General features: G+C 35.4%; 2 protein-coding genes across 2 annotated transcripts in view; both read left to right on the plus strand.

Annotated features, from left to right (window-relative positions):
- LOC128247297 (nucleolar pre-ribosomal-associated protein 1-like) overlaps positions 1-4,515 on the plus strand; it is a 20,832-nt gene extending 16,317 nt beyond the window's left edge. The window contains exons 12-13 of the mRNA XM_052966221.1: positions 1,175-1,260; positions 3,624-4,515. Coding sequence (XP_052822181.1) covers positions 1,175-1,260; positions 3,624-4,450 — 913 coding nt within the window. The 3' untranslated portion in view covers positions 4,451-4,515. The remainder of the gene's footprint in view (positions 1-1,174; positions 1,261-3,623) is intronic.
- Positions 4,516-6,594: 2,079 nt separating this feature from the next.
- The window catches only part of LOC106870263 (WD repeat and coiled-coil-containing protein), an 88,405-nt gene continuing 73,297 nt past the window's right edge, over positions 6,595-21,702 (plus strand). Inside the window, exon 1 of the mRNA XM_014916280.2 lies at positions 6,595-7,207. Within this exon, the coding sequence (XP_014771766.1) occupies positions 7,153-7,207 (55 nt within the window). The 5' untranslated portion in view covers positions 6,595-7,152. The remainder of the gene's footprint in view (positions 7,208-21,702) is intronic.

Here is a 21,702-nt window from a genome sequence, read left to right on the forward strand (position 1 = left end):
GACAACACAAATTACTGGGTAAATAGTATCAACTAACCCTTCCTCTCAAAATTGCTGGCTTTGTGTCTAAATTAGAAACAATCACACTTTAGAATAACATTAATGGATGTTTGGGTTTGTTTGTTTGTTTTTTTTCCAAGAGAACTCAATCATTTGTATGGCTTTTATAAAAGCTTAAAAGTTTGACATATGTAGACACCCCTTGTGGAGCACCATTTCAGAATCACTGATGTAGTAATTGATTCTTTGTGCTGATGGAAGAGGCAGCCTTATGTTTCTAATGAAAGATGGTCTTTATTCATAAATACAGTGTATGTCTAGCATGAAGTATTTAGGTTGCAGATGAGTAAAGAGGAGCTAAGTGTAGTATCTCCATTGGAATGTGTGTTGTTGGAAATGACAGTAAATCATTGCTCTTAATGTACTAAAAGAATGGTGTGCAAAACATTACTGAACCTTGGCGTTCATGAAGGTTCATAGAATGGGAGACATAGTGAGATACTTGTCAGAGTACAGCAGTCTGACAGCAACTTCTAAGAAATGAGTGATTCTGCTACCAGAAACAGACGTGTGTGTGTGTGTACATCCATATTATTGCTAATACTGTCACATTGCCAAAGACTATGTTTGGATTTACTTTCACTACAGTAAGATCTAGTAGAGTAAATGCATTTTTAAGAAAACAGCATATATAATACCACAGGTATTGTGAAATATCCTCACTCAAGTCTTATCGTTTTACTTAAGCTTTTTCTGTGCTTGCCAGGGTCTTACATCTTGCCATCTGTTGTAGTCCTTCATCATCTGGCAAACACACAACAGAAAATAACTGGTCGATTTATGTAGACAAATAGCATTTGTTTTTGGTATGGATTTCATAGCTAGAGGCCTTTCCCATTACCAACCACTTTACTGTGTGAACTGGATGCATTTTGTTATGCCACTGGCACGAGAAAAGTTGTCTCCAGCAAGATGAAAGTGTTCCCTTTACTCTGAGTTGTCTTCAGCTATTGTTAAGTGGTATTAACACCCTATAAATTAAGGTAACCAATAATCTATTTAGAAGACAATGATGATAATTTTCAGAAACATTAAATTTTTAAAGATTGTTTTCATAACTACAAGTTATCAAAAATGAATACATATATGAAATCTATTTTTCTCTTTAATCCAGAGAAGGGAGTGCTGAGACAGCAATGAAAATATTTTTGCCACTATTCAGTTCAGTTATGGAACACAAGAAAAGGATACAATCACAAGGTATTTTTTTACATCTTCGTTAAATTGCAATACAACATATGTAAGCTATTACCCTTTAATTACGGCAACAATACTAATGAGTGTGTGTGTGTGTGAAGGTGCGTGGCTTTGAGGTTAGGACATTCAGATCACAATCATAAAGTTGTGAGTTCTGTTCCCGGCAGCACAACACTATATTTCACATTGCTCTTGTCTACTCAGCTAGCAAAAATGAGTTATACCTGTAATTCAAAGGGTCAGCCTTGTCACATTCTGTTTCATGGGTATGTGTCAGTGGAGAACTCAGCCACTTGTATGTTAATTTCACAAGCAAGCTGTTCCATTGATCAGATCATCTGGTACACTCTCTGTCATCTGACACAGTGCCAAAGGAAGATATATATATATTCATGTGCAACAAAGGAGACAGATTTTCTCAAATGCTCAGAAGGATCTCAAGAGGTAATAGAAAACTTCTGTTATCTGGATGACCTAATTAATAGTGGAGGAGGATGTTCTAATAGTATAGTAGCTGGAGTAAGAACAGGTTGGACAAAAGTTCAGTGAGCTGTTACCTCTGTTGACAACAAATGGTTTCTCTCTCAGAGTGAAAGATAGATTGTGTGATGCTTGTATGGATGCTACAATACTATATGATTGTGAGACATGAGCCCTGAATGTAGAGAAATTGTGAAAACTAGAAAGAAATAAAGCTAACATGCTTTACTGAATATGCAACATCATTGTGCATAATCAACAAAATCGAAATATGTTGAAAGAAAATGGAGCAATATGAGAGAAAACTGCAATAGCATGGGTATGTGATGCATATGGATACAGCAACTATATAAAGAAGTACTAATTGTTAAATATTGATGGAAGTTGTGGAAGAAGGCATGGGGGCTTCACAGTGGAGGTGACAAAGGACCATAATGTGTAGCAGTACATGGTGCTCAAAAAGGGCTGCCCATTGCAGCAAAAGTGAGGTTCTGAACGCATACTGTGTATACAAACTGAGTCTCTCACCCACAAGCCTCCCTCTTCTCCCTACCACTTATCCTTCCATGTCTCTCCTAATTACTGCAGTATTCTGATGCTGTAATTAAATGAGAGCAGAATCATGTATTCTATCATCCTTTTCTGTGTTACCAGTTATCTCTTCCACTCTCTGGAACCACTTTCTTTGACAGCCCTCTTTCATTCTTAGCATTGTACTTCTCCAGTCACATTTTACCATCAACCATCTCTTCACACTTCTTCATCATTTGCTACATTCATCCTCACCCTACTTCTATCACACTCTTGCAGCCTCTATCCACTTCCCCTTCTTGATCTTTTGTCCATAAACAGGACACTTTCTACTTATAACTCACCTTACTTTGTGACTAAGAATGTGGTGTTAAGGATGCATAGAATCCTTGTTGTGTTTATATTGTGGTAGATGTGAGTGCTGAACTCAACAAGAAATAAATTTTATGAGTTTCAATTCCAGCATAAGTATACACACCCCACTTATCAACAGCTGAGTGTATGTTATCAGGTTTAGATTAAACTGAGCACATGTAAACATACATAACAATTAATGACAATCAGAAACAACTGGTTGAAGCTGGTTTACAAGAAAGGAGTGGGTGGGGTATGTAAAGAAATACTTTGAATGTTTCTAAACCTCACTCCCAAGTACTAATATCTCATCTAAAAAAATTTAGACATTCTTACTCCACCAAGAATGTCAGCCATGTTCTTGTGAATAAATAGTTTTAAAAAAATAAAGATAACTTATTTTTAATAAATCCAGAGGGATTGCTTTAATTTACTTGGATTTCATATTGTGTTTTTTTTTTATGCTGTCAGTAAGACTGAATAAAAATGATTAATGCAAATAGAATACCACAAATCCCAACTGCCATGTGACACTTCATACAAACATACACTTAATGACATGTATGCAGTGTGGCCCTATATCAGGTAGAAGCATAGTCCTTCACTGCTGGATTAATATGTTAATTCCGTACATGTCTAATATAGCAGAGCTGACTGGAGCTATTCAATATTAACATTTAAATAGATTATTTCTATTAAAAAAGAGTCAACAAGTTTTACAACTTTCCTATAAAAAAAACAATGATAATTTTTATTTGCAACAAGAGGTGCAGCAACTGTTGATTCAAGAGACTGATGGCATGATCATAAGTCTTACTAAAGCTATTGTGGTTTTCTGGGCAAATTCACTTGACTGGAGAAAAATAGGTTGCACTTTTACTTCACTATTTAGTGATAGGTCACAAGGAAGGTAACCAAGTGTAAATACAATTTCAAGCTAGCATTAAAAAAATACTGTAAAAAAATATTATTTCAGAGCTTTATTTTGTCTTATTTTTCAGAGGAAAGAACAACAAATATAGTATCATCAACAGACAAAAATCATGAAGACAAGAATCCAAGTCAAGATTTTGGCTTAATCACACAAAGAGACATTCTTTTATTACTATTTCAAAGTCGACAACTTATGCAATCTACTCATATTTTTCATAGAGCTCTGGACATTCTAAAACTCAAGGGATACAATTGTAGTTATCTGGCAGATGTTCCTAAGAAAAAGATGGTGTCATCAACTCAAGAAACTTCTGAAGAAACTGATATGGATGATTCCTCATCTGTTATCTCTGAAACGGATGAGTTCAATAATATGAATGATGTTTCAGAAGCAGAACAAATTGAACTGACTAATTCCCTTATCAATATTTGTTTAGCTTGGAAGCCGTCTGTACCTACTACTGAGAATGCTAAATTAGTTTTGACTCAAACATTACAGTTAGTCATTTTGTGGCTAAGTCATGAGGTTTGCCACAAAGGGACCATTATTTTGTTACACGATGTATTATTATGGATTGACAGAATTCTTGAAAATTGCAATTCAATCATTCCTGATCTTTTGACTGGAGAAAATTCCACAATTTCTGTAAGAAGCTTCCCTGAAAATCTATTAGTATTTCATGGAGGAATTATTTCTATGAAAGTACCTGACAACATTAACCAGATGGAAAGCTGTCTGGAATTAGATTCTGCATCTAATGAAACTAAACAGAAATCTCAGAAATTACTTGCTAAGCTTTGCAAAATTGTTACAGGTTTTGAAATTCAACACATTATTGATCAACCTGTTAATTTTTATCCATTTTTAGACAAAGTTGTAAATATAACCATTTAATAATAGAAGAAAAAATATTTTTTCAATTAAAATATTTGAGAAATTCGTTTTCAATCACATTTTTATATTTCTATTTTGTTATTTTCTTTGCTGATCTTTTTTTTTTTTTTGTATATGAGAGAGAAGGGGAGAGAGGAGTGTTGTTGATTGATTAATCGAAAAAGATTCAGTTAATCATGCATTGAGAGAAATCTGTTTTAGCTTGGCTGAAGGATGTCTATCATATTAACAGAGACTGTTGATGGAAAATAATTTGAAACTTTCAGCAACTTCCTTGCACCTGTAACACTGTTTTCACAGCGAAGTCATTGGAGGATATTTTCATTCTTAGATAGGAATGCCAACCTGTTATATCTTGGATTTCAATTCAGCAGTGCTTGTAGACAAAAACTGGTGTATTCCACTTACATCAGAAAACAGTGCTTCCCTGTAGTAACCATTGAGAGAAAGTAGTCTTTGTATGTAACAGATGCACAGGAACAATAAATACTATGAATACACAGGAATTAGATTTTCTCAAATGCCCAGGAGGAACTTGAATGCAGAGGACATGCAAAAGCTGGAGAGGAATGAAGTTAGTCTGCTCCAGTGGATGTGCAACATCATTGTGCATGTACTGCAAAGTGCAAATGTGTTGAAAGAAAAGTTAGTTATAAGAGAAATCAGATGTAGCATGCAAGAGAGAAAACTATGATGATTTGGTCATGTGATGCATATTAAGGGTAGCTGTATAAACAAGTGCCAGTTACTCACTGTATGGGATCTACAGAATAAGATGACCTTGGAAGACATGGGGTGAAGTAATGAGGGCGAGTTTCAAAATTTTGAGTCTCGTAGAGGTGATGACAGTAGACCAAGATGTCTGGCAAGTTAAGTTCTTGAGAAGACCTGCCCACCTCAACAAAATTGAGTTCTGGAAGCACTGTGTATTATGTGCTCTCCACCCATACATTACATTAATTTCCTCCACACCGTGAACCAAACTGCATCTCATCACTTTTGTCCCTGCCTCTACTCTACAGCCCAACACAACTTTGTCATCTCAATCCTGTGTACCACTCCTCTTTACATTCATCTCCTTGTACCCTGAAGGTATATCTAGGTATATCTTCACCACCATCCTCTCCCTCTCTCTATCTTTCTCTCTCTTTCTCTCTCTCTCTCTCTCTCTCTCTCTCTCCAACTGGGATAGCTGTGTATCTCTTCTACTGCAAGACACTTTTCTGGTATTATGTAAAAAGCTAGTGGGAAAGGCATCCAGAAGTATAAATCATACTAAAGCTGACAGTAAAGCTTGACATAGCCTTCTGGCTTGCCATCTCTTGTCAATGATGATATACATGTAATTTAATGTACACTATATTAAAATAAAAGCTACTAATAGTATCTCCAAGTAATCTTCAGGCACATTATAAAAATCTGCCTAACCACATGTTTCAATGGCAAGAAACTATTATTAGCTCTTATTTTAAACATTGTGATATTTTTCTCTCACTGGATGGAGTACTTATTTTTTTTGTTGATCCTATCTTAACAGAACAGTAAATTATATATAACTTTCTTGTGGCTCTAAGGGTTTTTAACTCTTATTTCTAGCAATATAGGTGCTACCCAGCACCCTCAGTCACAATTAGTGACAACTGAATTTTTCCTTTTTGGTTTTATTTTGCATATAGTTGCCTTCATTATTTTATATGAAGTGAACTGCTTAACTACACACCTTTGCTCCTTATTGAGATCTTTTGAAAAAGAAAGACATTTTATAATGCAATCTTCAATATATTTTTCCTGAAAAAAAGATGGGATGGCCACGGCTGGAATGATGGTGACCGTATGTCCACTGAATCATCGACACGAGCTAAAGTATTACAGTAAAAAATTCCAATAAAAATATCATCTGCTTGAATCATGTAGGAACATTTTCTAATTCTACTCTGTATTACGCAACAATTTTCAAGGGTCACCTCATTTTCATTATGTATTAATTAATGTATTTAACTAATCCGCGTTAATTTTTAAGTTACCAAGTCTTTAGCTTTATTTGCAAATATGTTAAGATATTAAAGCATAAAGTAAGTTATAAGACATAAATAATCGAGATTATTATCGCGAATCTAATGTAAGTTATCTACCCTTGTTACTGAGATTCACTCGATTAGTTTAGTCGGAATAGCAATATATCCATGCTTTTCCACACGTTGTTTATCCAGAGAAATAATCCCATCAAACTTCGTCTGAGCGACTGCTTACTAAACTACAACCTATGTTTTGTTGTTTAAACCTTGGATTCTACCCTAACCATCCTATCCTTCTGTGACTATGTAGTTACTTTATTCGTACATTGTGTAATTTTAGAACATTATCTAATGTGTTCGGTCTTAATTTCAAAACAAATCAGGTGTGATTTAAGAAAGATTTGGCTGCTATTTCTAGCAAACCGAGCGACTACGTAAGGTTTTTTTTTTTTCTTTTAGTCCCGTTATTGTTTGTTTTAACGGAACTGAGCGTAAATAATAGATGGTGTTTATTATCGAAATGAATATATTATGAAAACGTGTTTCCCGCGTTCTATGTTATAATCTGTCGCAACATTTTTAACTGGTCGAAGACAAAACCTCAATTTTATTTCCTTTTCATTTTTAATATAAGAAGCAAAATAGCTGAACTTTCTAGAAAATGTTGCTATAGTAAATACAAGCGTGATGGAAATTGGCAATGTTACTCTCAGAACTAAAGGCCTTAATATACTTCAAAGTGGTGAGTGTTTGTTTATATTAATATTTTTTAGATAAATATTCTGAAAATTCAACATTTTGCTTTGGATCCAGAGATTTTTGTTTTTATTACGTTGCATGTTATTTGATGTTGGCATAGAAATAGAAATTAAACCCTGAAGTTCAAAACAAAATTATGGAATATATGTGTCTGTAGGTATATGTGTGTATATATATATATATATATATATATATATATATATATACATACATATGAAATATCACCGTGTTTAAGGGATTAATGAAGTTATGCGTGGTTTTATATATATATATAGATAGAGAGAGAGAGAGAGAGGACAAACGGAAGAAAGTTGCTCTCAGTACATTTGGAAGGAGTCACTTTTTTTTTAATAGCTTGGCTCAGCTCAAAATCACTTAAAGTTTTGTGGGCTCATTCGACGGACTTATCTCGTCAGATATCTAGAGATAAAATGCCCCAAGATGAAATGGGTTCGCCCTACGAGTTCACGAAACTTGGTCATGAAGCTGGGACAAACTTATATATACACAACAGGTGAGAGCTAGAAATGCTCAGTGTAGGAAACACGTAGTAGTGCTCAAATGAATTTGAAACTCCGAAATCTTCATCCGAGACTGGGTCCGCGGCTTCAAGAGCAGCTATAAGAAAAATCCTAGGCGAGCTGTATGTCAAGCCTAATTGTTATCTGCATCACTACATCTGTCACATATATAAAAAGAGAGAGAGGCGTGTCGTAATTTCTCAAACTCGAGCCAGGACAAACTTCGAATTACAAGTATGATAGAAATAGGTGCTTGTATGAAAAACTTTTAGGATCATTTCTTTTTTTATCTGCAATGCGTATCCTTTTCTTTTCTTTTTTTATATAAGATTCTGAACTTCAAACAGTTAGGAAATTAGAGCTTACTAAAAGTACCTATTCGTTATTTATAGGTAACAGGGAAGGAAAATAAATAAAAAATACATAAATTACATAACATATTCTGAATCCCGAAAATAAGTCATTTTTAATTCCAGAATCCAAACACAAGCAAATATATGGTTTCCCTCTTTATTACTTTGGGTCTTGACTTATTCACGTTTGGGTGACTAGTTTTAGCTATCTCAAAATAAAAACTTCCTTGGGTGGGCCTAACTTTTATACATTTTAGCTATAGTAACATTATTAGTAGTAAAAATAATTTCAGTGTAATTATCATATACTCTCAGGTGGCGCGTTGGTAGGATGGTTAGCGTGTCGGGAAAATGCTTAGCAACATCTGTTTCGGCTTTACGTTTTGAATTTAAATCCCGCTGGGATCAACTTTGCCTTTCATCCTTGTAGGGTCGATAAAATAGAGCACCAGTCAAGTACTAAAGTCGATGTAATCGATTTCCCCCTTTTCGAAATTTGCTGGCCTTGTGCCAAAATTTGGAAGAATCATTACTTCTTATATATACGTGTTATATAGGCCTACGTAATTAATGATTTCAAATCTAAACTTCTTACAACTATTTTCTATTTATTTTTCTTTCTTTACACAATCAAATTTACAGTTCTGGTCCGACAATCTTACAATATTTTGAAAAACTTTCTGTGTAGTCGTGTGGAAAGCTTAAAACAGTAAATTGTTTGACTCCATAGATTCTGATTGTTATCTCAGGGAAGTGAAAGTGAATAACCTGTCGGACCTGTCAGGGAGGGCAATACAAATGTGTTACGGATGAGTTCCCAATGAAGCAAAGAACCTTCAGTGATGTCAAGCATCTTATTTTTGTTTGTTTTTGCTTTTCTGACAAGTTTAAGTGTTTTTGTTTTGCTTTGTTAAAAGAAATCATTATTATCCAAAAGAAATCGTTTTCGTTTAACATATGACACATGGTACCAAGTAATGCTTAGTTGGTGGTTGTTGGTGTTCAGCTCCAGCTCAGTTCTGATCATGTAGACCAGTGGTTCTCAACCGGGGTCCACACAGCAAAACTGGGGCTTCACAATAGTATTTTAAGGGCACCCGAAAAAAAATTTGCTTTAGATGTATTTATTGGTGTGTTTTGCAAGAAACAGCTAGGTTTCCTCCTGTAACATTTTACATAGTTCATCCTACACAAATTAATGTGTGTAAAACGAAATAGGAATTTTGAAAGAAGTGTCTATAAAACTAGTTTTTAAATATTGAATGGCTATGGGTGTCCACCAGAATAAAATAGTAATCAAAGGGGTTCATAGACAAACAAACAAAAAATGGTTGAAAACCCCTGAATTGTAGACCTATGATAAAAGATCTTCCAGCCATGACTATTCTTTTCTGTTTTTTTTTTAGATGCAATATAGTTAATGTATCCTTCCTTTTTAAGAAGGTAGGGTTTAATTTGAAGGTGTAACTTGTTTTCTACTGCAGCTCCGAGTTGACCAATCCCTTATAAGTGAAATCTGATACATGGAAACTGTTCTTGGACAACATGCTTAATTCGTAACCCACCTTTATTGGAGTCCACAGTTTCAAACATAAGAACCAAGTCTCCTGCTTAAGGATAACCCTTGAGTTTTAATTTATTCCTTACTTTTACCCCATTGGCTTGAGAGATCCTGCAATAAGGTCATTAGCTGATTGTTAATGATTTTATCTTTTTTTAGAAAATAGTTATCTATCCAACTTAAATTGCCTGCAATGTTAAGAATTCTCTTCTCGTGGCACACAAACTTATCTTCTTATGTGTGCCTTGAGAAGTTTATGATATAGAGATGTGTGTAGGAAAATAATTCCAACCATGAAGTAAATCTAGGAATGCACAAATATCTGAATTTGTATACCTGTTCAACCCTTTGAAGCATGATAGGGCAGTTAGAAAGGTAATATGTGAGAGAGTAAAGATAGAGTGTATGCAAGAATATCATGTGATGTATTGTGCAATAACAGAGTGAATAAGATAGAGAATTTTAGCTGTAAAATTGGCATTCAGGTGAAGACCAAGTTAAAGTTCAAAGCTTAAAGAAAAAATTACTGTTATATAATAATAAATAAAATATGATATATATAAAGATTCACTACTCTTTACTCTTTACTTGTTTCAGTCTTTTGACTGCGGCCATGCTGGAGCACCGCCTTTAGTCGAGCAAATAGACCCCAGGACTTATTCTTTAGAAGCCTAGTACTTATTCTATCGGTCTCTTTTGCCGAACCGCTAAGTTATGGGGACATAAACACACCAGCATCGGTTGTCAAGCGATGTTGGGGGACAAACACATACACACACACACACATATATATATATATATATATATATACACGACGGGCTTCTTTCAGTTTCTGTCTACCAAATCCACTCACAAGGCTTTGGTCGGCCCGAGGCTATAGTAGAAGACACTTGCCCAAGATGCCACGCAGTGGGACTGAACCTGGGACCATGTGGTTGGTAAGCAAGCTACTTACCACACAGCCACTCCTATGCTAAGTTATATTACTAAATTTGTTTTCTGCCAGTGGCAGGTGATTTTTCTGCAAATCCTATTTGCTTTTCACTTTAAACCTTAATCAACAACAGATGTAAAAAAAAAAAGACAAAAGAAAGTAATTAAATTTTTTGTTTGATTTGTTAGCAGCAAGCTAAGTTTCTCTTTTTCCTCTTCATTTCTTTATTTCTTTCTTTTTCTCTCCCTCTGGTATTATTGTAAGATTTGTTTATGATTTGGGTTGGATGATGTTATGGTGATGAGAAATATTAATTGAAGTTGTCAATAGGTTGGGTAATAAGATCAAGTTAATTAAACAGCTGGCCATATCAACAGGAATGATTTTAATAAACCAATGAGAGAGCTGCTATATGATTACTTTGACCTGGTACAAATAGCAATCAGATTTCCTTTTGAATTACACCCTATCATCTTAAAAATAGTAGAACAGTTGTGACCACCTTGTCTTTCTCAGACATAGCTGAGTCTAAGACTATATTGGCCAATGCCACCTTCTTCTAAGATGATTTGAGAGAGATTTAGCTGCTATTTCCATCACATTGCACAGAGGCAATGTAGCAGTTCCCTTGCTTGTTCATCTCATCTCTGTTATAGAAGTCTTACTGGCTTTTGGTACTTTTCCATTCCAATACTGACAATAATTATTTCTAAACTTGGTGCAAGGCCTGCATTTTTGAGGGGATAGAATTAGTCAGTTATAGACCCAGTACTCAACTGATACCCGATTGACCCCCAGAGGAATGAAAAACAAAGTTAGCGTCAGCAGAATTTGAACTCAGAACATGGAGTAAGGAGAAATACTGCAGGGAATTTCTTTCCAATGCTCTAACAATTCTACAAATCCTGTAATTTTCTTTACCTGTTTATTTATTTTATGATTCAATCAAATAAAGACAGACAGCACCTATGACTTTCTTTCAGATCTGATGAAAGGATGTGTAAGATATTCTTAAACTAGAATTCATGTATGAATGTGTGTAACTAACCAAAGTGCACACCACTAATGGAGTATTTTATTTGTTTATCTATTTATTACTGTTATTTTCATATGCTAATCAGATTAGTAATTAGCTAAGCAACTTTCTTTTATATGGCTAGGCTTATTTTTTTTTTATCTTATTAATTGTTGATTGCTTTATTTGCAATTTATTTATTTCTGCTGCATTTTGATCTTGTTGCCTCAAAAACCATATCCTCTATTATCTCTGTTGTTGTAAAGTGTACAAAACTAAATCTTATTTAATTCTACTTATGGCATTGATGTTCTTGTATAGTACTGAGATAGTAATCATAACAGTGATGTCAGAGACGATCATGTTGCTCTTTGTTTTTATTTTTACTTTTCAGTGTGTCATTCATTGTCGTTCTATTTATAGTCAAATCCTGCCACGGTCAACTTGGCCTTTATAAACCCTTCCAGGGTTTATAAAGTAACAGTCAGTACTGGAGTCCATGGAATTAGCTGATTCCTTCCTTCAAAACTGCTCACCTTGTGCCTAAATCAAAAGCCTTTATTATTATTATTATTATTATTAAGGTGGAGAGTTGGCAGAATCATTAGCACACTGGACGAAATGCTTAGTGGTATTTTGTCCGTCACTACATTCTGAGTTCAAATTCTGCTGAGGCCAACTTTACCTTTCACCCTTTCGGGGTCAATATGATAAGTACCAGTGGAACACTGGGGTCAATGTAATCGACTAGTTCCCTCTCCCAAAATTCCAGGCCTTGTGCCTGTAGTAGAAAGGATTATTATTATTATTATTATTATGGCAAGCTGGCAGAATTGTTAGAGCAGCAGACAAAATGCCTAATGACATTTCTTCCAGTTGATTAATATTTTGATTCATACATTCAGAGTCAATAAAATAAGTACCAGTCAATACTGGGGTTGATGAAATCAACTTACCCATTTTCCACAAAATTTTAGGCCTTGTGCCTATAGCATAAAGGATTATTATTATTATTCAGGCAGAATCATTAGCACACCAGGCAAAATGCTTAGTGGCATTTTGTCTGTTTTTACAGTGGAGTTCAAATTCCACCAAGGTCGACTTTGCCTTGTAGCCTCAAAAAGCATATCTTCTATAATCTCTGTTGCTGTAAAGTGTACAAAATTAAATCTCATTTAATTCTCCTTATAACATTGATGTTCTGTCATAGTACTGAGATAGTAGTCATAATAGTGAAGTCAAAACTGATCAGGGTCAATAAAGTAAGTAACAGTTGAACACTGGGGGTCGATGTTTACAACTTACCTCCTCCCTAAAATTGCTGGCCTTGTGTCAAAATTTGAAATTATTGTTATTATTATTTGGACAGTAGGCTGGCAGAAGAGTTAGAGTGCTGGAAAAAATGTTTCGTGGTATTTCTTCCAGCCCTTTACATTCTGAATTCAGATCCCCTAATGCTAACTTTGCTTTTCATCTTTTCAGGGTCAATAGAATAAAGTAGCAGTCAAGTACTTTATCAATCTTAACCTATAGATGCAATAGACTAGTATGTCATATTAATATTTCCATCTTGGGGTAGCGAGCTGGCAGAATTGTTAGCACACCAGGCAAAATCCTTAGCAACATTTCATCCATCTTTATGTTCTGAGTTCAAATTCTGCCAAGGTTGACTTTGCCGTTCATCTTTTTGCGGTTGATAAAATAAACACCAGCTGAGCAATTTATCCCCTTTGCTGAACTTCTTGGCCTTGTGCCAAAATTTTAAACCAATATTTCTATTGTGGGTGATCTGTGGTTTGTTTGCCAAAATTACTGATACTTGGCGTGTGCATGTATACTCTTTTTTTTTATTCTTTTACTTGTTTCAGTCATTTGACTGTGGCTATGCTGGAGCACCGCCTTTAGCATTTTCTTATGAAAATATTATTTGCTGTGTGGTAAGTAGCTTGCTTACCTACCACATGGTTCCAGGTTCAGTCCCACTGCGTGGCACCTTGGACAAGTGTCTTCTAATATAGCCGCGGGCTGACCAAAGCCTTGTGAGTGGATTTGGTACACGGAAACTGAAAGAAGCCCGCCGTATATATATGTATATGTATATATGTGTTTGTCCCCCCCACATCGCTTAACAACCAATGCTGGTGTGTTTACGTCCCCGTAACTTAGTGGTTCGGCAAAAGGGACCGATAGAATAAGTACTAGGCTTCCAAAGAATAAGTCCTGGGGTTGATTTGCTCAACTAAAGGCAGTGCTCCAGCATGGCCACAGTCAAATGACTGAAACAAGTAAAAGAATATGTTGTGTGTGAGAGAATTGAGAAGAAAGAGTAAATGAAGTTACATTATACATTTTTTCCATGAGTATATAAATTGTCTCATTTGTTGATTTCAGTAGCGTAGTAGATTATATGTAATTAGGTCAAATTCTTAATGCCTATTTATTCATACATATATATATATATATATATACATGCACAAGTGCATATAGATATATACATACATGCACACATCTACATATGTTCAGGTGTGTGCATGCACACACACACACATATACACGCACACATTAAATTATTATGTTTGTAAAGTTGTCTCCACCTCTTTGAAATACTGAAGTTTACCAATGTCAAGATTAGGAAGGCTTTTATTAGCTAATGCTGCAGATAACATTTTGGCTTTCACTTTTAAAGGATTAATTTAATCATAAACTGATTAATTATGGGAAGCGGAGGAAAATGACAGTAACAATTGAAATAAGTATGATTCTGAAAATGTTGATACTCTAGGGTATTTATTTATTTATTTATTTATACAGCTTTTGAAATGATCACATTTGCTTTAGTTAACTATTATGATACTGGCTGACTTTGAAATCAGTCTTTTTAGATATATCTTACGAAATGTATTGTTGCATTGATGTAATAATGTGAAAGTATAAATATCTCTTGAATTGCTGATGTGCTGTTATAAGAGCTCTGGTTGAGCCCTGGTTTCAGGGTGTTAAAGAGATCAAGGAGGGATAGATTTCTTCCACCTGGTTATGTTATTGTTCGTTTGATGCAGTACATTTTAATTCATCACCTGGTTTAACATCTCTGCCATTTGCAGAATTCACTCTGTTGCAAGTATTCACTCCAGGTCTCTAACTCACTGTCTTGATCTTCTGATTCCTACTACTGCAAACCATGAACTGCATTTCCTTACCACCACCACCACCACCACCACCAGTCTTGGAGATCCTGCAAGACATCTTTCTTTGACTAATCCATATAATTTGAGGCAATGTAGAATAGTTTGCCACTTATGCCTTTTTTATGGCATTAGTTACCTCAATTCAGCAAGTTATTTATTTTAATAGTTCTAATTCCATTCCATTCATTGGTAAATCAATACCTTACTTACAGTGTCTTCTGACATTGTGAAAAAAAAAAAGTATTATTATTATCATCTTCTTTCAATTTTGTTTCCATTTCTTGCGTAGTGTCTTCCCAACACCTAGAGCAAAGAAATTCACTGGATACATTGGTAGGCCATTGAAACAAACATGCTAGATTGTTCATTTACAAAGTCATATAACAGAAAAAAAAAGGGAGAAAAGAAGGGAAAAACAACAACAAAAAAAAAAACGAAGAAAATAAGCGGTGGGGAAAGAAAATTCAGTGACAACTGGTACGTCATACGTATTGACAAGAGCATTAAGATCATTTTTTGCACTTCCTGCATAGATGGTGTAAACCAAGGATCATCCTCAAATAATTTTCAGTTCCCTTTATGATAATTTCAAGTGCTCCTACAATCATTGCATTGTAACTGTCTTGAAATGCCACATTTTTCGATTTCAGTCAGCAAATCTTTATATTTTCTGAGCTTATCAAATTATTATTATTATTATTAAGGTGGCAAGCTGACAGACTCATTAGAGAATTGGAAAAAAGATTCTTTGTTATATCTTTTCCAATTTTTAATATTCTTCTGAGTTCAAATTCTGCAGAAGTCAAGTTTACTTTTCATCCTTTCAGGGGGTCAATAAAATAAAGTACCAGTCAAGTATTAGGGCAATGGCAATAACTAACCCCTCCCCTTACAATTGCAGGCCTTGAGCCTAACTCAGAAATTATTGTTATTATTTGTTGCCAGAAAGATGCAGTGCAGGCACTAGCATAGCTAGAGTGTGTGCTGCCCAAGGCGGCCTCTCTGTTTGCCAGCCCCAGACCCCACAGAAAGCACATATTGCCTACAGCAGACCGAAAAGTGCTGCCCCACTACCGTCCCCACCTCCTAGATATGCTAGTGAGTGCAGGTATCTTTCCAGGTCCTCTCAAGCTGATGAGATTAATACAGTTGTTCAGCTTAAATTTCTGCTTGCAAGATGTCTGTAGGAAGTATATGAGAAAGACAGTAGCCCTAGAATGCTGCAGTTCTGAGGAGGAAGATATACAAGCAAAGAACATTAAATAGAGTGAGGGAGAGAGAGAGAGAGAGAAGAAAGACACAAAGTAAAAAAAAAACAATTTCTTTTCTATAGTATTATATAATTTATCAACAATACTCCTCCCTCCAAGTTATTAGAAGACCAGGAGGGGGAAGTAACATTGTTTTTGCCAGCAATGTGACACAAATCCAAAAACCTGGCTGCCAACATGGCTAATAAAATAACATAGACATATTGGTCCCAAATCTTGTGTTTTCTACTGTGCTTATTTGTCTGAATGATTAACAATCAAAAGAACAACCTTGCACAGGCATAGCTGTGTAGTAAGAAGCTTGCTTCCCAACCACATGGTTCAGGGTTCAGTCCCACAGTGTGGCAAATCAAACAAGGGTCTTCTGCTATAACTTTGGACCAGCCATGGCTCTGTGAGTGGATTTGGTAGATAGAAACAGAATGAAGTTCATCATATATATGTGTGTGTATGTGTGTCTTTGTGTATGAGTTTGTCCACCACCACTGCTCAGCAACTGGTAGCTAGTCGTTTATAACCCCATAACTTAAAAAACTTGATAGAATAAGTATCTTCTGACTAAATATTGGTTCCAAATTTTGGCACAAGGCCAGCAATTTCAAAGACAGGAGTAAATCTTTACATTCTGAGTTCAAATTCCACCAAGATCAACTTTGCTTTTCATCCTTTCAGGGTTGATAATATAAGTATTAGTTGAACACTGGGGTCGATGTAATAGACTTACCCCTTCCCCCAAATTTGCTGGCCTTGTGCCAAAAATTTGATATCAATATTTTTGCATACACCCACCTTCCAGCCCCTTATACCTTGTTTCCATTTGTACGGAATCAAGTTCATGTGTTAATGGATAAACAACTTAATCTAGATTAACTGACACTTAATCACTGAAATAAATCCCACCAAACTCTCCCTATTTGTTTCCCTACTTAACACTTCTCTTGTCATCCATCAGCTTTTACATCATATCTAAATACTTTATATTAATGAAAAGAATTTCTCATTACCCCACCTCTCTCTCTCCACCTACTCCCTAACTTAATGGTATCACGTTAGTTACTTTAATTACCCTTTTAACAGTTACACCTCTTCCATTATAATATTACCTTCAATACTATACAACATTACACTGATCTTCCATCTAAAGCTTGTTGGTTCAATTATTCCTTCTCATGTTTTTACCTCAATACTGTAACCCAGCAGGTAAATCAATATTTTTTGCTGTTTTGTTTTTCGTTACCCTTCCCTGCTAATATATATATCTTATATGAAGATATCTCTAGTTCAGTGATTTTCAATATTTAGCCACACACTTCAGTTGGCTTCACTTGTTCAGCTTTAATGAACTGCTAATTTTGTCTTTCTTTTTTCTGTTTATTGTTTACACTACATTTCAATTGATTTTTGTAAATACACTCACACACAGATACATATAGGAAGTGAGTATATATACAAATCTGTGTGTGTGTATTTAGAAGCTGACAATTCCTTTAGTTAGTAGTCAAAACCTTTTTATGCACATTCATCATTCAAGTGTACAGAGCAACATATATTGTACTACATTCATTGAAAACCCTTTCTTTCATTTGTACTTCTATCTGTCTGTCCATCTATCTATCTGTCTGCCCCCCCCCCTCTCTCTCTCTCTTTGAAATGGAGAGGGTCTTACATCAAGGATGTATTTCCTATTATATATTACACAATGATCTAAAATGTATGAGTTACATGCTTTCAAAATATCATTATTTAGTTTGACTTCATTATTATGACATGATGTATATATATATAAGCCAGCTTCAAGAAATATAATATTGACACCAAGGACTGGGAGAGAAATACTCAGGATCAAGATCACTGGAAATCCATCATCAAAGAGGGACTAATAACTTTTGAGACTAACAGGACTGCCAAACAAGAAGAGGCACAGAAAAGATAGACAAGAACAATCAAGAAAGGACCTTCCATCCAGAACTACATGTCTCACTTGTGGAAGGAACTTCCAAGCAAGAATTGGACTCATCAGTCACCTCAGAATCCATAAATAACTATAAAAATAAAATAAAATAAAAAGAACAAAGACCATAATCTTCTATATCAAGGGATAGCCACAATGATGATGTTGAAATTTATGTAACCCTGTGTGACAGGCAGTGAAAACAATGCTATACACACTCAGTATACATACATAGTTGAGTTTATATAGTCAACAGATGAGATCCCAAGATTCTCAGTATAGAAACACTTAGTAGTGCTCAAATGATTCAAACTTAAACTACAATGCTTTTACAAGGAATCAATTCCACAGGATAAAAAATGGCTATAAGAAGGACCAAGTTGAACAGATATGGAGGCAAATATGCAAATAAACAAATTAGATATAACAGTTTGGATATGAAATACAAAATATGTATACATGCAAAATGAGAGAAAGCAAAAAGTGAAGACTTCCAGATGATGATTATTTAAGTATGGATATATAGATACTTATAGTAGTGAGGAAGGCAAACAATCAATTTGCCTTCCTCACTACTTTAACCAATACCTACTGACTCAAGCTGCAAACTGCCAGGTTTTTTTTTTTTTTCAACAAGAAATTCACGCAACCACATCTGGCCATTGTTCTACTGGAATTTTGGTGGATTACCTATTGGAGCACTCAGAACACATACCTGTTAGTTTGGGTTACCTTGACCTAAACTCCTCATATCTTCTGTATAGATATTTATATTAATAGATCAACATAGAGTACAAATGACAGAAAAAATTAAAGAGAAGAAAGAAAGGTGTTATAAGTCCAGTAGAATTGATATATTTAGTTACTTACTGTCAAATTTCCATGTAACCACAACTTAAAAGTTTTGTTGATGGTTATTACATAAAAGTGGGGAAAGCTTTGTTTTAAAATTCCACTTGATTGTAGCTTTTCTTAAGTTAGATAAAGTTCTCAATATATATTTGCAGAATAATGTATATTGTCTTGTAAATATGTATCTATATTTAGTAACTATACCATTAAATCTACACAATGGTTTAACAGTTACCTAGTTAACCACTTTCTACTTTAAAACATTGTATGAATTATGCTCTAATTCCATTATTCTATAGTCTTGCATTACAAAATTTGTTTACTTTTATAGAAAAGATGGCTGTACAAAGATGTATGTAGTAAATCTTTTGGGCAGTTACATCACCCTCTGATATTATGACTTACTTCCTACTTTTAATAAGGCCATATATATTTATTGATGATTATGCCTTCAATCTTACTGTGATAAGATGACTAAAAATGTTGTGTTCTTGTTTGAGCTTCTGACTGAGGAGTTTTGTGTTGGAACAATCATTATACACAATCTTAAGAAACTAGACATAATGTTGAAGTTCTACACTGTAAGTGATGAAGTGAAGTTAATGTAAAGCGGAACATTGCATAGAGCAAAACAGAAAGATCCTGATCATGTGTCGATGGAGTGGATTTATTAGAGTGAACATATGCCATTTAGGGACTAATGATTATGAAACAAGCAAAAATCTGTTGCAAATAACTGTAAAGGTTGAGAAAGAGAAAACATAGGAGGATCTGTTAATTATGATTTTATTCAACAGATTCCTCTCTCGCATTCACATACTTATTGCAGTAGCCCTTTAGTTTTTCTAAACCCTGTAAAAATTAACAGACACTCTTCAACCTCTGGCCCACAAGCATGCTGACTCCTCTCTCTCTCTCTCTCTCTCAACTATAATGACGTTTTTGTCATGGGTATGATTTTAACTCTTTAGCATTCAAATTTCTTTATCAGATGTTACACTTATTTATTCACATTGTTTTGAATTAATTATGTATTATCTTGTAGCTTCATGATTTCAAATGATTTGATTGTTTACTTTTAGAATGACATGGTGAGGTAGGTGTGAGAGGTCAGATCTGCTTGGTTTGAGGTAAAAACAGGTAGAATATTCCAACCAGATATGGCTGGTTTAAATGCTAAAGGGTTAAATTATACCAGGTAGTGGGGCCTTGGTTCAAGAGTTCCAGGGTTTTAAGGAGTGTGGAACTACCTCTTACTCCCTAGTCTTCCAAGGTCTATTCTAATTCACAGCTGCAACCCTGACAGATGCTACTACTCTGGGGTTAATTAGCATGCTATGGAAGAAACTTTCACTGCCTTGTGAGTGTCTTGGGAAAGGAAAAGGCTAAGAGAGTCGACCATCACAGCAAATCCATCTTTGACACCCTTCCGGCAACTTCAGGGTAGGTGGAGCTCTCCAGCCCTGTAAAGCAGTTCACCTTTGAGAAGGCCACTTCAGTGTAAAACCTACAATTTATTGGTCACTGCAATTGTCTTAAGCCACTGAACCACTGAGGTCAGACCCCTAAATCTAAAGAGTAGGATCGGATTGCACACAATGATTTTTACTTTAAAACTACTAAATGCAAGCAGGAAGAAAAGCTCTTAGGTGGTGAGCTGGCAGAAACGTTAGCACGCCGGGGGAAATACTTAGCGGTATTTCATCTGCTGCAACGTTCTGGGTTCAAATTCCGCCGAGGTCGACTTTGCCTTTCATCCTTTCGGGGTCGATTAAATAAGTACCAGTTACGCACTGGGGTCGATATAATCGACTTAATCCGTTTGTCTGTCTTTGTTTGTCCCCTATGTGTCTAGTCCCTTGTGGGCAGTAAAAAAAAAGAAGAAAAGCTCTGCAGCATCAGGTGTACCACTCTGCTTCATTATAAGGGTGTGTCACTGTGCCTCATGTTTTCAGGTACAAAGAAACTTCCATCATCATAATGTCCCCTGTCCCTTCTCTACTCAGACACCTCTGACCTACTCATCTCTCTACTTCTCATCATTTTTGTTGCATCTAAGGAGAAGGTCATGGACTATTACATCTTTTCCTTGTTCTTTATGTTATTCTCCACCCCCATCCTAGGAGTGACTAGACTGGGCACTGCTACTGGTTTACGATATATATGTTTGTAGCTGTGTAAACAATATTTCCCTGTCTGTTCTATCTAGACACATCCTTTGTAAAACCTGTCCATTTTGACATTTTCAACATCTTTGTATAACTATAATCAAAAGTCTTACAAAACTCATTTATTTGTTTTCCTTAATTGCTTTTTGAACTACCTTTTGGTTTCCCTCTTCTGCAGTTGAGTGTAGACCCAACTCTTTTTTTTCCCTTTCACCTTCTCAGTTAAGTCACTGCTTGACATGACTGTGATATACATTGCATTTTCTTTGTTATTATTGCCCCTCAAAAGTAAATGACGGGGTTTGTGTGTGCATGAACAAACTGACACATTTGGAGACTTTTAGTAGTGCATTCAAACTACAGTGATACTTAAGGCTCGTTTTGACCACCCTGCGCAAAATGGTGGTGGTGGTGATGCAGTTGTTGTTTAACACCAGGTCAGCCCTATTTGTGTAAGCCTTTGATCAAAAATATTTCAGCCATTCTTTTACTCTTTTACTTATTTCAGTCATTTGACTGCGGCCATGCTGGAGCACCGCCTTTAGTCGAGAAAATCGACCCCAGGACTTATTCTTTGTAAGCCTAGTACTTATTCTATCGGTCTCTTTTGCCGAACCGCTAAGTTACGGGAGCGTAAACACACCAGCATCAGTTGTCAAGCGAT

This window comes from Octopus bimaculoides, chromosome 3 (genome assembly GCF_001194135.2).
Source record: "Octopus bimaculoides isolate UCB-OBI-ISO-001 chromosome 3, ASM119413v2, whole genome shotgun sequence".
Taxonomy (NCBI): Eukaryota; Metazoa; Mollusca; class Cephalopoda; order Octopoda; family Octopodidae; genus Octopus; species Octopus bimaculoides.